The following is a 16,328-nucleotide window of genomic DNA, read 5'->3' as shown; positions in this document are numbered from 1 at the left end:
TGGACCTGCTTATAGTGTCTAAGAAACCTCTCTTTCATAAGGTGAAATAGAGCCTAGGGCTTCATTTGAGTGCTTTGATGTATAGCCTCTGAGTGTTCCCACAGGAACTGAGTTAACTGAATTCTAGGCTCTTAGACCACCTGCAACAATATCATGAGCGTGTTTTGCTTATAGGCTCTGTGGTGACTATGAGAATTGATCACTTAATTAACAAGATCAGATGTGTGTTTTTCTTTTCTTTTTTTTTGGCTTTTTTTTAATGGCTGCACCTGTGACATATGAAAGTTCTCAGGCTAGGGGTCAAATTGGAGCTGCAGCTGCTGGCCTAAGCCACAGCCACAGCCATAGCAATGCAGGATCAGAGCTGCCTCTGTGATCTACACTGCAGCTCACAGCAATGCCAGAGCTTTAATCCACTGAGTGAGGCCAGGGATCGAACCTGCATCCTCATACAAGTTGGGTTCTTAACTCACTGAGTCACAACTGGAACTCCCAGAAGCGTGTTTGTTAAGATTAGCGAGACCTCTGTGCCTATCCATTAATGTTGGAAAATATCAAATTATTGCCAGTCAGCTCCTGGAATCCCTGGAAGTTTCTGAGCCTCATCTTCCCCTTTGACTATCTTCCATCTCTTCCTAGTATAGGGAATGCAGCTTGTTTCAGAATGGCTGAGATGACTTAAAAGAAATAAAAATACTGGAAATGACAAACTGGAATAAAATTGGAATGTGAAAATTCCAATTCACAGTTGCTATTGGGGCCATTTGGTACATGAATCACTTGCCAAAATCCTCAGCATTCTGAGAAGGCTTCTGCAAAATGTTAGCGGGATATTGAGACCTACGCAAATGAAGAAATGGTCTTTTTCATGGCTTCCCACTCACCTTTTCCTTAAGTTTTACTTATTGTTCTACCTTCTTGCCACTGCCTCTGAGGAATCAACTTCCTCATCAAGCATACAGTGCTGGTAAAGACTGAATTCCTTGGGAAAAATTAGTGCGGATATGAAGAATTGACGTAATTAATAGTAGGGCTCAAGTGACTTGATGCAAGTCGCTATTGCATGCTTTGTGAATATAACCTGATTTATTTATTTATCTCGCCTGATTTAGCACATGGCCTGGCACTTCGCAGAGACTCAATGAATGTTTATGGATTTAAAATAAGTTCCACATAGTGCCTGAGTTAAGGTTTTCTTTTATGAAGTGCAAAACATTGAGGAAAATGAAATAGTACTGTAATTATATGCAGTTGAATGGATCATATCCATCTTCTCCTTTGTTGTATGTAACCTTTCAAAATAGCGCTCTTTAATTAGAGAAAGAAATATGCTTCAGGTTAATCTGGAGTCTGTCTGCTAAAGCTTCTTGCCTAAGAAAAGATTTAGCTTAGTTTATAACTTTCATAGTTTATAGTTAATATGTAAATTTGTAATTAAATAGGCGTGGTCAAATATGACGTACACACTTGGATAAGAGAGAGGGTAGGCTAAAAACGAGACTGAAAATCCGGTAGCAATTTGTCAGATATTCTACTCAGTCTTTCCCTCGCTGAATAGTCCATCTCCCTCTCTTCCCTCCCCCCTCCCTTTCTCTCTCTGTCCCCCCTCCCTTCATCCCTGGCTGCCGCCCTTCTTCCCTACCTTTCTTTCCTAACCTCTGTATAGTGGTGGTTAGAAGAGAAACCCTTTTCCTGACCCTCTGTGGGTAAAAGGGCAAGGAACGCTGAACAGCTGCCCAGTTCTAGGCCTCTGGGCAGTGTGTAACAGTTCTACAGTCAAAGAAAAGTAATTTCTCTAGGCCTGGAAGTTATTGTTACTGTAAAGTGCTTATCAGACATCTCAGTAATTGGAAAAGTTCTATTGGGAATGCCTTTGAAATAGATGATAACCTTACATGAAGTGTTGCTGGGATGCTATAAGCTCTAAAACTATTGTTTTGCAGCAAGTGCCAAATTGATGAGTTTGGATGGCTCTGGATAACATTTCCAGATGTTATACTGAAGGTGCATTGTTGACAGTACATAAGTAGAATTTAGATTTTTTTTTTTTTTTGGTTGTTTCCACAGTCTGCAGAAGTTCCTGGGGCCATGCTGTGGCACAGTGGGTTAAGAATCCAACTGCAAGAGTTCCTGATGTGGGTCAGTGGTTAACGAATCCAACTAGGAACCATGAGGTTGCGGGTTCAATCCCTGGCCTTGCTCGGTGGGTTGAGGAACTGGCGTTGCCGTGAGCTGTGGTGTAGGTTGCAGATGTAGCTCAGATCCTGCGTTGCTGTGGCTGTGGCGTAGGCCAGTGGCTACAACTCTGATTCGACCCCTAGCCTGGGAACCTCCGTATGCCATGAGATCGGCCCAAGAAATGGCAAAAAGACAAAAAAAAAAAAAAAAAGAATCCAACTGCGTGGCTCTGGTTGCTACGGAGGCACAGGTTCAATCCCCAGCCTGGCACAGTGGGTTAAAGGATCTGGTGTTGCTATAGTTTCGGCTCAGATTCAGTCACTGGCCTGGGAAATTTCATAAGCATGGGTGTGGCCATAAATAAATAAATAAAGGTTCCCAGGCCAGGCATTGAACCCAGGCCATAGCAGCAACCTGAGCCACAGCAGTGACAATGCTGGATCCTTAACCTGCTGAGCGACCAGGAAACTCTAGAATTTTCTTTTTAATATTCACTAATCTTACAGAGAATGCAAAATAAACTGTCTTTGATGCTTTGTAAATGTGCCGACTATTTAAAGGATATCCAATAGTTTTAACTCAGTTGCTTTAAAAATATATTTATATCTGCCATCTCTGCTGTAACGCAGGCTCAGTAGCAGTCCGAAAGCTGCTTTCTAATTACCATACTCACAGGAGGAGGTGCCTGGCATCTGGATCTCTTCCTGTCGTTTATGCATCATTTGTACCTTGAACTCCTTTTTGGCTTTTGTGTTGGTTTCGATGGTTTTTGTTGTTTTTATCCACATAGAACCACATTACTTAAATTTAGAAAGAAGGAAAGAAAATTGCTAAGAAGGGAGAAAAGTTGATCAAGATGATTTGAGATTTGATACCATAAAATTATGAACATTCGCCTAGTTGTAGTAACATAGAGTGCTCTTCTGTACTTGTTGAGAACACGGTGTATTTTTTTCTCCCTCCAAATCTTAGTGTGTGATTCATAGAAGTTATTGAGTTGTTTTTTAACTTCTTAATGGCGAAAGTGAAAGTAAGATATTTAGGCAGTTACTGTAAATGAATTGGATTTATGCGTTAGTCACTAGAAAACTATTTTTAGTTGAAGAGTAGCTTGTAATTGTAGTTATTATAGTTTATAGTATTTATAACCTGCTGTGGTTTGAATGTTGCTCTTAAGACTGTAGTTAGTGACCCACTAGATTTTAATTGCTAGGAAATTTCAGAGAAAGTGAAAACATTTGGTGAAGCCTGGGAAACATCTATTCTTGCTTTCCTCACAGTTGGCATCAGTGACTACTTAATGATAGCAGAATGCTTAGAAAACATGCTCTTTAAAGTCTAGCTAGTATTAAATACCACAGTAACTAGTATGTAAGTGGTAGTTGTATTTGTGTTGTTGTAAGAACTCTGTGGTAAGTGGAAAGCTTCAGCAAGATCCTTTATAGTATAAAAAAGGTAACTGGTGAATAGAGGATTTTTAAAAATGAAATGTGGAGGAGAAAAAGACAGATGAATAGATTTGATGCGATTATATTTATTTAAGTTCTTTGTCTCCTTGGACTTTGCAGATGAGATTGTTTTCTCTCTTTTTGACTGTCATTTTAAAAATGTTTAGCAGCTGTACGTGTCTACAGTTTGCAACTAGTCTTTTTTAAAAAAAGTAGTATGCCAAAACCCATTTTAACGTAACGTAAGCTTACAGATTCGAGCTCTTCAGTGTCAGGAAACAAACAGTGTATACTAATTTCTAAATCACTAGCTGGGCTTCTAAATGTGTGTGTTCGTACAGCCAAGGCAGTCTGTGTTGTTGGTGTTCGACTGAGCGTTTGCCATTGTTTAGTACTGTTTGTCTCTGCATTTATTCAATACTACCATATGCTGTAATCTCTGGACCAGATGAGAGCATCCGGCAAGCATAGACTTCCAAGCAGGAGCCAAAGTAAGCAGTGGGAGATGAGGCTGCTATAAAATGCTGTGGACAGTAGTTGCAAAATGTATTTTGAAAATTGTACATGGTAAATGGGAAAGTCGGTCACACCTCATTTTTTATAAAGTCTTTTCCACACCCATTTTTCAAATGTTTGCTTACACTTGTTGATCAAAGTAGACATTTAAAAATGGTGTGATGTGAAAATAATTTTAAAATAACAAAGTGATTAAATACTTTTGTATTTTCATTTTCTGTACATAATGGGAGTGTTTTTAAAAGCCTGTTACAACAACCAAGTACTTTTGATCACTTCTAATAGGAAGGGGCTGTATGCCTAACAGAGACATGAACGATACTGTGGTTTTTGTTTATTCTCGTCAAATTGTATATCCAATTTTAGTCAGCAAATAAACCATTTAGAGTGTGTTTTCCTTTGCAGACTACCTTACTTTAGCTTACTATAATTAACAAGAACAAGTTTAGCCAACAATTTTTGAAGATAGAAAAGGGGTAAAGCATGGCTTTTACAATCCAAAAAAGAAATCAGTAAAGCCTGAGTAATTGAGAGAGTTAATTTTCATAAAATGTACACTTGAAACATTCTGTTTTAGAAGGAGGGGGCGGGGTGTGGGCTACCTCCAATTCTAACGTTGAAATTAAAGATAAAACTTAAGTTATCAAATATTTATTGTACACTTAACTGTGGATGAAATAAAAACCCACTTAGGGAGTCTTAAAAATTTGATATGAGATGATTGTTGTAACTGAAGATTGAATATAGATCTCAGTACCCTGATATTTGAGAGTAAAAACATTTTGAAAATAGATTTTATAGTTCTTTTGATGTAATAAAAAGGAACATGCAAGTTCATGTGGAGGAAGAAGCTTTTTAGTATTCAGAATTGTCTCTTAGATCTGTATTGTTTTCTCACTGCAGCCCTAGGGAAATGGCAGAACAACACTATCGCATCTTATGTGGCTTAGCTCAGCTATTATTCTGTGCCCTGGCCTAATACATCATTTGTAAATCCTTAATAAAAATGATCGTCATAATCATAAGACTACTGACCTTTCACAGTATAGTCACACCTATGATCTCACTTAAGCCCTTTGATTGATCTATCAAAACTTTTAAAGGGAAATATGCACACACATATATAATAAAAATGGTATATATATAATACAAAAATGCTTCCAAGGAGTTCCTCTTGTGGTTCAGTGGGTTAAGAACCTGATTAGTATCCATGAGGATTCGGGTTTGATCCCTGGCCTTGCTCAGTGGGTTAAGAATCTGGCGTTGCTGCAAGCTGTGGCGTAGGCTGCAGATGCCGCTCAGATCCCATGTAGCTGTGGCTGTGGCTGTGGCTTTAGCCCTTATTTGACCCCTAGCCTGGAAACTTCCATATGGTGCTGTGTGGCCCTAAAAAGAAAAAAAAAAAAAAAAGCTTCCAGATTATTATTACATAAGTATCTTCATGATGGCAAGGAAGTAATTGATGTCTTTCCCTATTATGTTTCAGCCTCTTTGGTAGGCAATTTATATACATTATCTCATATAATCATCACGACTAAATGATAAAATAGGTATCTGTATTCTCATTTTACAGATGAGACCACCCCAGTCACAACTAGAGAGGTGGGAAATGGACTTTTGAGAGTGGTAAGGAAGACACTGGCCTAGATTGAGGGACAGATATTCTTTTCGTTTTGATTTTTTTTTGGCCCTGCCCTTGCCACGCAGAAGTTCCTAGGCCAGGCCACAAACCTGTGCCACAGCAGTGACCCGATCCTTAGCCCACTGAGCCGTCAGGGACACCGATGGTCGAAGACACTATTTGATTATGTGTCCACTCTCCAGAGTGGCCAGGAAAGCTAGTTTCATGGAGAGGGTAGGACTTGTACCGTTTCGTGAGAAAGGGAACAAAACAGATGAATGGGCTTGTGTAAATGCTGATCAGTTCTACTTACATGCGTTGAGTGTAAGGAAGGGAAGGAAAGGTTTCTATGGAAGGTGGATACAGCCAACCGTGATAAGATGGGGGGATTATCTTAAATTACATAGATTTTTGTTAGACTTTTATTTGACCATTATTAATGATATTTAAACTTTGTGTTTGTGAAGGAATATAATGAGCTGTTAATGCCTTGAATGGTTAAATACATTTTGGAATGATTGCATGATTTGTGAACATTATAGCTACCATGCCCTATGTAGATTAACGGCATTTTTTAAGCAGACTGGATTGTATGAAATCTTTTTGTTTTTCTTTATTGTTTATTTAATACACAAACAAAGCTTGTTTATCATAGAAAAATTAGAATATAGAAATAACCACAAAGGGAAAAAAAACAGTCCTATTACTGGGTTGAATGTATGTTGATTTTTTTCCCTATATGTTGTTTCTTTCAGAAATATGGCTATACACACCTTTCTGCCGGAGAACTTCTTCGTGATGAAAGGAAGAACCCCGATTCACAGTATGGCGAACTGATTGAAAAGTACATTAAAGATGGAAAGATCGTGCCAGTTGAGATAACCATCAGTTTGTTAAGGAGGGTAAGGAGTGTACATGCCAACTGATTTCAGCCAACAAGGAGATGAGATGCTAATTCTCCCTTTCCTGTGAGCAATGATAAAAATCAGAGTGTCGGACTTCCCGTCGTGGCGCAGTGGTTAACGAATCCGACTAGGAACCATGAGGTTGCGGGTTCGGTCCCTGGCCTCGCTCAGTGGGTTAAGGATCCGGCGTTGCTGTGAGCTGTGGTGTAGGTTGCAGACGCAGCTCGGATCCTGCGTTGCTGTGGCTCTGGTGTAGGCCGGTGGCTACAGCTCCGATTTGACCCCTAGCCTGGGAACTTCCATGTGCCATGGGAGCGGCCCAAGAAATAGCAAAAAGACAAAAATAAAAATAAAATAATAATAATAATAATAATAAAAAAAATAAGAGTGTTGAATTTCTTGCCTGTGGAAGGTGGTCACGGTGTTTGAGAATGGCGGGACTGGAAATTCCGAGTTCACCTGGGAAGAGATTGGAAAGTAGCAAGCATTCTCTGCCTTGGTCTAGGATCAGCTACGACTCCTCATTCGAATGTGTGCACCTGACCCTTCCCAACATGCAGACAATCCATCCTCCCTCCATTTCTGTTCTTGATTTTCCTTCTTAGGCTGCACCAACAGTACATGGAGGTTCCCAGGCTCGGGGTCCAATCAGAGCTGGGGCCCCGGCCTACACCACAGCCACAGCAATGCCAGGTCTGAGCCATGTCTGCAACCTACACCACAGCTCACCGCAATGCTGGATCCTTAACCCACTGAGCGAGGCCAGGGATCGAACCCAAGTCCTTATGGACACCATGGGAACTCCCCTCCTTCTATTTCTGTTTCTTCTTTTTCTCCTCCCGCTCCTCCTCCTCTTCCTCCCCCTCTTGTTTTCCCTTTTCTGTTTTCTTCCAAACTTTCTTCTTTTCTTCCTTCTCCCCTCCCTCCCTCTCTCCCTCCAGTGACCCTCCCTCCATTGCTGCCATTCTCTTTTTTTTTTTTAATTTTTTTATTTTATTTTTTATCTTTTTAGGGCCACACCCACGGCACATGGAGGTTCCCAGGCTCGGGATCCAATTGGAGCTGTAGCCGTTCGCCCATACCAGAGCCACAGCAACATGGGATCCCAGCCGACCTACACCATAGCTCATGGCAACACCGATCCTCAACCCACTGAGGGAGGCCAGGGATCGAACCCCAACCTCATGGTTCCTAGGCGGATTCGTTTCCGCTGCGCCACAACGGAATCCCTGCCGTTCTCTGTCTTGATGTTGCTTTTCTGGTGCTGCCCCCTGCCTTCAGTGTGAAATGCTGAGACTAACAGCTGTCAAACTAAAATAGGTCCCATCTCAAACCCAGATTCATTGCATCTGCGTGATAACTCCCCAAGATTATAGTCATTGAAGGAGAAACACAAGTGTGGAAATAGCAAGAAATAGTTGAAGCCTGATGGAAAAGAGATAAGAGCTTCTGAATGGGACCAGAAAATGGGAGGATGAAGCATGGCTCCTTCACACGCATTCTGACCTCTCACCTCAGAGAGAGGAGTAACCTGCTTCCATTCAGAGTAAACAAGTCTTTTCTCCTTATTCTCTGGATTTAGTGCCCTCTCTCCATTTATGCTTAGTTGTGAAAGAATAGTCTATGTTTCTTACTTTTTCATTTTCTAATCTTCAACTCTTTGCACTGAGACTGTGTTTCCGTCTTCACTGAAACTGTTCTTGCTGATGTCACCAATGATCTTCTCTGTCACATCTAGGGGGTCATTTTCAGTCATTTTTTGGTAGCATTTAACTTACTGTCTTTTTGAAACTCATTGCTCTTTTGTTCTCTGTGACACCATTTCTCTCCATTCTCTCCTACTTCGATGACTGCTCTCTCTTCTTTCTTTCCTCTCTTTTCTTCTCTTTCTTTCTTTCTGGCCATGCCTGTGGCGCACAAGGTCCCAGACCGGGGTTTGAACTCTCACCACAGCAGCAACCCTTGCCACAGCAGCAACAACCCTAGATCCCAACTCGCTCTGCCGCCAGGGAACTCCAGTGACTGCTATTCCTCTTTTGATAACTTCTTATGCAAGTTTCTTAAACAATGATGCTTCTCAGGGTTTCATCCTTGGTTCTCCTCTTATTTTATACATTTCTTGCTGGATGGTTTTAGCCGTGCCCAAGGCTTTCACTATGCTACTGATGCCAAAATCTCTAGTACAAAAAATTTTTTTTTCTTACCTCCAGACCTATATTTATCACTATTAGGCAACCATCTGAATGTCTCACAAGTGTCTCCACATCAACAAGTCAGAGGCTGACTGTATCATCTAAACTGTAGTCGTTCTTTATTTCCTGTCCTGGTTAAAGGTTCTGCCATCTGCCCAGCTGCCCAAGCCAGAAGTAAGGGTGCCGTCCTCGCTTTTCCACCCCGTCTTCATTTTCCCAAGTCCGTTCAGTGAGCAGATCATTTCAGTTATCTTTCTCTTTATCCTTCTCTTTAGTCTTTTTCTCTCTCTCTTCCTTCCACTCTCATCTTAGTTCAGATTCTCTTTTTTCTTACTTGGACCCTCACTAGAGCCTTATCATTAGTCTTTTGCCTTTAATCCATCTTTGTTCCCTCCTAATTCATCCTTCATGGTGCAGTCAGAGTGATTTTTTTTTCCTAAAGGTGACGTGAGCATGTTCTTCTTATTGCTTAAAACTTCTGTGGTCCTGTGTTGCTTGTAGAATAAGAACTACAACATGTTCTTCATTAGTTTTGGCCCTACTTTCTTTTTAATCATGTCTCCTACCACTCTCTTCACACATCCTAAGATTCACCTCTACCAACTTATTTCCGTTATGTTTCCTCATTTCTGAGCCTTTATGCACCATTTGGGGTACCTTGATCCCTTTCTGCCTGCCATTTCATTATTCAGGATTCAGCTCTGCAGCCCCCTCTTTGGTAAAGCCCTTTGTGGCACTTTCCCAGGTAGTTTGTGCTTGCTTTATTTTATTAGAGCAACCTTGCATACCTCAATATCGAACTTAGCACATTTTGTTACCCACATGGTCAAGGGGCCATGGCCTTGCTCTTCATGTTCCCTGATAGCCTTGAATGAATATATGTTGACTGAGTAGAATATTCGTGTACCTCTTCAGGTATCTTCTGCTACTGTAATTGGGTTAGAAGTGTTACAGCAGGGGTCCAAAAAGCATTCTGTGAAGGTTTTGTGCATATCGGAGAGGCTAGATACTGGGATAAAGCCAGCCCTCAGATAAAGGAATTAGAAGTCCTGGCAGCTATTACTCTTCTTGAAGAACCAGAAAAGTCTGAGGGAACTGGATGTCAGTTTGGAATGGAGGCTCCTCTGGAGTTTGTCAGAGAGTTACGCATCTGCCCTTGTCTTACGTGGTTGATAGTGGCAAGGATTTGGAGGTTAGAGAGCCGCATCTCCCATTCACATGTTTCCACGTTCTGCCTAAATTCAGACTTTGGAAGAGGACGGTGAAATGTGCAACTCTTGCTATCTTTCTGAATGTATTGTTTTCTTTGCTATGTTAGGGGGTAGCCAGTGGCATTTAGGTTTAAATTAGCTTCAGTTAAAAAAAAAAGAGTTCCCATTGTGGCTCAGCAGTAACGAACCTAACTAGTATCCATGAGGATGCAGGTTTGATCCCTGGCCCTGCTCAGTGGGTTGAGGATCTGGCATTGCCATGAGCTGTGGTGTAGGTCGCAAGATGAGGCTCAGATGTGCTGTGATTGTGGCGTAGGTGAGCAGCTTCAGCTCCAATTCAGCCCCTAGCCTGGGAACTTTCATATGCTGCAGGTGCGTCCCTGAAAGGACCAAAAAAAAGGTATTGACTCCTGGACTAATAGTTAATGCTAGCAATGTCTTCATATGTCCAAATTTTTTTGCACTTGGACTTGAATCATTGCAGAGAATATGAGTACTGAGTACCTATAGAAGCGGCATACTTCCTACCATAGCAGAATGACTCAGGAGGAGGAACAGGAAGGCAAGATAGGGTCTCGAGTGGCTGGAGCAAAGACATTGGTTGAGGCTTATTTTTCTCTTTTTGCTGTTTATAACTTTGTCAGAATAATATATGCTTACTATAGGAAATTTAGAAATTACAGAAAATAAATTATGTGTATATGTGTATAAAATGGGGGAAGGGTACATACCCATAGCTCTGCATGTTAATATTTGAGATTATTTCCTTCCTTTTTTTTTTTTTCCTCCATTCTTATGATGTAAAGAATAATGATAAAACACAACCATACGGCTACTACCCTGCTTAAGAAAATTGCATTTTATTAATGCAGTGTTGAACCTAAGTCTTCCTTTTTCTTTAGGAAATGGATCAGACAATGGCAGCCAATGCTCAGAAGAATAAATTCTTGATTGATGGGTTTCCAAGAAATCAAGACAACCTTCAAGGTTGGAACAAGACCATGGATGGGAAAGCTGATGTATCTTTCGTTTTGTTTTTTGACTGTAATAATGAGGTAATGAAAATCTTCACCTGCCTACATGGGCTTCAAACAGCTGATGGTGAACTATTAGAGAAAAAGTGATTTATTTTATATTTACATTTCATATTGGCAACAGTGTTTTTTGAATTGATAAGTTGCATGGATAGAACAGCACTGTCTTACTGTTGAATTATTAAAAGCTCTTTGGCATCAGCAACCTTGTAGGCCTAAAATTTGCTTTATTTTCAAATAAAAAGAATTTGTTTTGTTTTGAATTAACTCATAAGTAATTTTTTTTTTGTCTTTTTGTCTTTTTGCTATTTCTTGGGCTGCTCCCGCAACATGTGGAGGTTCCCAGGCTAGGGGTCCAATCGGAGCTGTAGCCACCGGCCTACACCAGAGCCACAGCAACGCGGGATCCGAGCCGCATCTGCGACCTACACCATAGCTCACGGCAACGCCGGATCCTTAACCCACTGAGCAAGGGCAGGGACCGAACCCGCAACCTCATGGTTTCTAGTCGGATTCGTTAACCACTGCGCCACGACGGGAACTCCCTCATAAGTAATGTTAAGTAATGAAGCTACACTGTTACTTCTGAAGTAGGCACTATTAATCAGTATCTTGCCTTAGATTTGTTTACTGGAAAAGAAACACATATTCTGAGAAGTTGGGAAAACATTCTATTTTATTTCATTTTATTTTATTTACTTTTCAGGACCGTACCTGTGGCACATGGAAGTTCCCAGACTAGGGGTCAGATTGGAGCTGCAGCTGCCGGCCTACATCACAGCCACAGCAATGCCAGATCTGGGCCACATCTGTTACCTACACCACAGCTCATGGCAACGCCAGATCCTTAACCCACTGAGCAAGGCCAGGGATCGAACCCACGTCCTCATGGATCCTAGTCAGGTTTGTTGCCACCGAGCCATGAGGGGAACTCCCAAAAACTTTCTGTTTTGAAGAAACATATAAGATGGCTGATTTGTCTTCTAAGAGTGAGATGATCTTGAAAAGACAGGAAGCATTCTTCTTCTTTCTGGCACTTCTCATAACATCACCAGACATACTTTTGAAAACTGAATGAATTTCTCTGAATCTTTTTTTTTCCCCCGGAATCATTTAATTAAAAGGCCTGACTCTGTTTGACAGCTGTAATATAAACTTTATTAAATTAATGCCAACAGCCTGAAGGAATAAGAATCTCCAGTACTGCCTGGAAGGAAGTTGACTATTCTAGGTTGAATTGCAAATGTGCTTGTGGTGGAGAGACTTGCTGCAGCCCTTGAGTTGTTTGAAAATGTAACTCTCTTCTTCCAACCCCCAAAAATATGTTTTCACTTATTCTTCAAAGTTAATTTTAGAATGTTACCACAGCTTTATAACTAAGGAATGTTTATTCATGATTAACAAGGGATACTTTATTCAGATGCAAATATGTTGACTCTGAAGTACTTGGATATTTATGGAATTATCGGAAAGTAAGCAGAAATGGAACAAAATTTGAGACCCATAATTCATACCTAATAAGTTAATAATATGTCCTAGATGGAACCATACACGTAGAAATCATCTTTTTATTGCGGTTTGAAAAAAATACGCAGGAAAAACTGAGTCATGAATGAATTCTTATAATGCTCTGTGCTGATTTAACCTAGTTGATATAAATTGAACCACATGTTTCAACTCTGCATGTTGATTGATGAATTAGACACATTGGGTTTAATGCAGGGTTTTGTTGCTAATCACTTTAAACTTTATTCTCTCTAAAGGTTTAAAAGACTGGCAAATTCCTGTCGTTTTTAAAATAACTTTTGATGTATTTCTTTTTAGATCTGTATTGAACGATGTCTTGAGAGGGGAAAGAGTAGTGGTAGGAGTGATGACAACAGAGAGAGCTTGGAAAAGAGGTACTTGGCAGTGTTTACTCTTAGCCACCTCAGTCTCCGTTTAGAACTTGAGTAGCAGATTACACACCTGCCCCGTTTGGCTCCGCAAAAGAAAATGTCCTGCTTAAATATGTAGATGGCTTGGGCCTAAAAAGGTGATAAGGGTTGGGTCATATTCTATATTGTCCCCTGATCTGTCCTATCATGAGGGAGAGAAGTATACTTAGAACCTTGGAATATTTGCTTCTTTTGCAGAATTCAAACCTATCTTCAGTCAACAAAGCCAATTATTGACTTATATGAAGAAATGGGGAAAGTCAAGAAAATAGATGCTTCTAAATCTGTTGATGAAGTGAGTTTCTCAAGCCTGCCTAAAAGTAAAGTAAAAATGTGATCTTGGAACACAACATTCTAAAACAACTATACTTTAAAAAAATTTGTTAATGTGATTTTGGGTAGGGAGGGGGGTGGTATGCAAGGAAAAAAAAGAAGTACTATGACCAGTTGGTTGCTTTTTAAGAGGCTCAAAGCACTAGAGACTGAATGAAAAATTAGGCTTTTTTTCTCTTTTTTTTCAATTGAAATATAGTTGATTTACAGAATTGCATTAGTTTCAGGTATACTTCTGCATTTTGAATGGAGTCTAAAATGGGTTTTACAACTTCAGACTTGTTCTTTGTAAGAAGTGGGTGGGTTTTTGGTTGTTTTTTTTTTTTTTTTTTTTTAATGGCTTTTTTTTAGGACCGAACCTGTGGAATATGGAAGTTCCCAGGCTAGGGGTTGAATTGGTGCTGGAGCTGCTGGCCTAGACTGCAGCCACAGCAACACCAGATCAGAGCGGCGTCTGCAACCTACACCACAGCCCACAGCAGTGCCAGATCCTTAACCCACTGAACGAGGCCAGGAACTGAACACTTCATCCTCCTGGATGCTAGTTGGATTTGTTACTGCTGAGCCACGACGGGAACTCTCAGAAGTGGGTGGTTTATTAATTCTAAACTTCTTTTTTTGAGCACTGGAAAATTGGCATTTTCAGAACTGTGATTTGGACCATGGTCATTTAAAAAAAAAAAAAATCTGTAATGTGAATGGCAGATTATCTAGCTGAAGCGCCCCAGGCTGCTTTCATCACTTCCGTCACAGAGTGTGTCGCTCCAGAGGTGCAGGGTTTCCACGCCTCAGTGCTTGTCTCTTCCTTCATGGATCAGTGGCCTCTGTAGTGTGGTTTGCAAGCCCTCACTGCCCAGCAACTATTTCTCGTGTCTTTTAAATTCACCTTATCTTTCCCCGATTCCCTTAATCATCTCCCTCTGGACCTTTTTTATCATATAATCATTTTTGGTTTTTTATCCATAGTCACTTGCAATAGAGGTAAAGTAGTACATCAGAAAACCTAGTGTTTTATTTATTTATTTTGGAGGGTGGGGGACGTCTTTTGTCTTTTCAGGGCCGCACGCATGGCATATGGAGGTTCCCAGGCTAGGGGTCTAATCAGAGCTGTAGCTGCTGGCCTACACCACAGCCACAGCAATGTCAGATCAGAGCTGCGTCTGAGACCTACACCACACAGCCCACGGCAACGCCGGATCCTTAACACACTGAGCGAGGCCAGGGATCGAACCCACAACCTCATGGTTCCTAGTAGGATTCATTTCCGTTGCACCACGACAGGAACTCCCAGAAGACCTGGTGTTTTAGAAGCAGAACTAGGAAGATAAGCCACTTCAGTTTTCTTTTTATCATATGATTGGTAGCCTATCAAGAAGTTTGCTTTGTCCTAAAAACACTAATAATATTGAAGCAACATGTTCATAATTTTACATGTATTATTTATGTTATATTATTGTCTAAAGTAAAATAGATGAAACTGAGAAAGTGTAATGTGGTTTTTAATGATCCATTTTGAAACTTAACATAAAATTGACTAATTTTAACAGGAACGTATCCAAATGGTGTTTTAACAGTGTCTTCTTTTTAAATTATTATTCTTATTTTTTTCCTTTACAGGTTTTTGATGAAGTTGTGAAGATTTTTGACAAAGAAGGCTAACTCTATATCTGAAAGCATCCTCGAAATCATGCTTGAATATTGCTTTGATAGCTGCTATCACAATCCCTTTTTAAGGCAATTTTAATCTTTCGTAATTACATCTCAATTAACGGCTGGAAAGTATGTAGTAAGACAAATTAAATTTTTTATCGTCAAGGGTTTTTATTTTGTTTTATTTTATTTTATTTTGGTCACAGGAGTAGATAGTGAATTCAAGTCTAACTTCATTGTAGCTGTGGTGCTCACAAAACAAAGACGACTATTAGCTAGTTCTTTGTTTTGATTCAACAAGAATATCCCTTTCATAGTTTGTGCCTTCTGTGAGCATAACTTTTTAGTATGTGTGTATATCCCTTTAGTAATTACAACGTGTTTGGATTAGGGATTCCCCACGTCTTCTTCCTCTTGCAGGTTTTAAATTTCCAACCTGTTAAAGTGGATTTGTGGACCAAATTCCCAAGGACGACTTCTTGTGTAGTCAGTTCTCGCACAGTGTGTTTGATAAACAGACTCACAAAGTGAATTTCTAGAAATGTTTTTAGTATTTATCAAATGACTGACCATTTGCTACAGAAAAGTAAGAAAACTTGCAGGCTTTGTTTTACTACAAGCTGTACAAAGCTGTGTGACAGGGCATAGTCTTTGCTCCCAGGGATTGGGATGGAGGCACTGGGGGTTCAGAGCCTGGAGGAATCGTCAGCTTTATTCTGACGTAAACCTGAGGGTGAGGGGCAGAGATCACATCTGGTGATCGGTGTTCCTTATGCTCTGTTGTGTTGTGTTCTTAATGATTACACTGATCTTAGCAAAATTCCTATCAGGGGAACCTTGAAATGCATGTACCTATTAGATTGATGGTAAAATGATTCGGTTAGTGTTTTGGTAATACTTCAAAGGTTTTTTTGTTTGTTTGTTTTCTAGACTAAGGATAGGGTTAGTACAAAGCAGAAGAAATCTAATGGCTAAATTTCCCATTTGTATTTTATTTTTCTTGAATTTTTTTTCATAGTTGTTTAAGATTTAAAAATCACTGCACTTTGGTCAGAAAAATAATAAATTTATCTTATAAATGTTTAATTCCCTTCCTGACTGCTTTTATTCAGTAAATTCTTTTTTTGGCATCAGGTTGAAGCATCGAAAGGTACAGAATTTTAAAAAAAGAAAAATTACAGAGTCTAAAGGAATTCTCTCTTAAATACATTTTTCCTTTAAAAATCTCTGAGGAATTTGTTTTTTCCTTTCTTAGCTTTTTCTGCCATTACTAATACAAAGTGGTATCCAAAGTTCTTAATAA

The 16,328-nt window shown here is 40.0% G+C and overlaps 1 protein-coding gene across 1 annotated transcript in view; it reads left to right on the top strand.

Moving 5' to 3' along the window:
- CMPK1 (cytidine/uridine monophosphate kinase 1) overlaps window positions 1-16,115 on the top strand; it is a 34,751-nt gene extending 18,636 nt beyond the window's left edge. The window contains exons 2-6 of the mRNA XM_047789159.1: window positions 6,519-6,665; window positions 10,974-11,126; window positions 12,930-13,006; window positions 13,241-13,337; window positions 14,993-16,115. Of these exons, the coding sequence (XP_047645115.1) occupies window positions 6,519-6,665; window positions 10,974-11,126; window positions 12,930-13,006; window positions 13,241-13,337; window positions 14,993-15,034 (516 nt within the window). The 3' untranslated portion in view covers window positions 15,035-16,115. The remainder of the gene's footprint in view (window positions 1-6,518; window positions 6,666-10,973; window positions 11,127-12,929; window positions 13,007-13,240; window positions 13,338-14,992) is intronic.
- Window positions 16,116-16,328: the final 213 nt, after the last annotated feature.

The sequence above is a fragment of the Phacochoerus africanus genome, chromosome 8 (genome assembly GCF_016906955.1).
Source record: "Phacochoerus africanus isolate WHEZ1 chromosome 8, ROS_Pafr_v1, whole genome shotgun sequence".
NCBI lineage: Eukaryota > Metazoa > Chordata > Mammalia > Artiodactyla > Suidae > Phacochoerus > Phacochoerus africanus.
The sequence above is the reverse complement of the archived record's forward strand: the minus strand, read 5'-3'. Positions and strand labels throughout refer to the sequence as shown.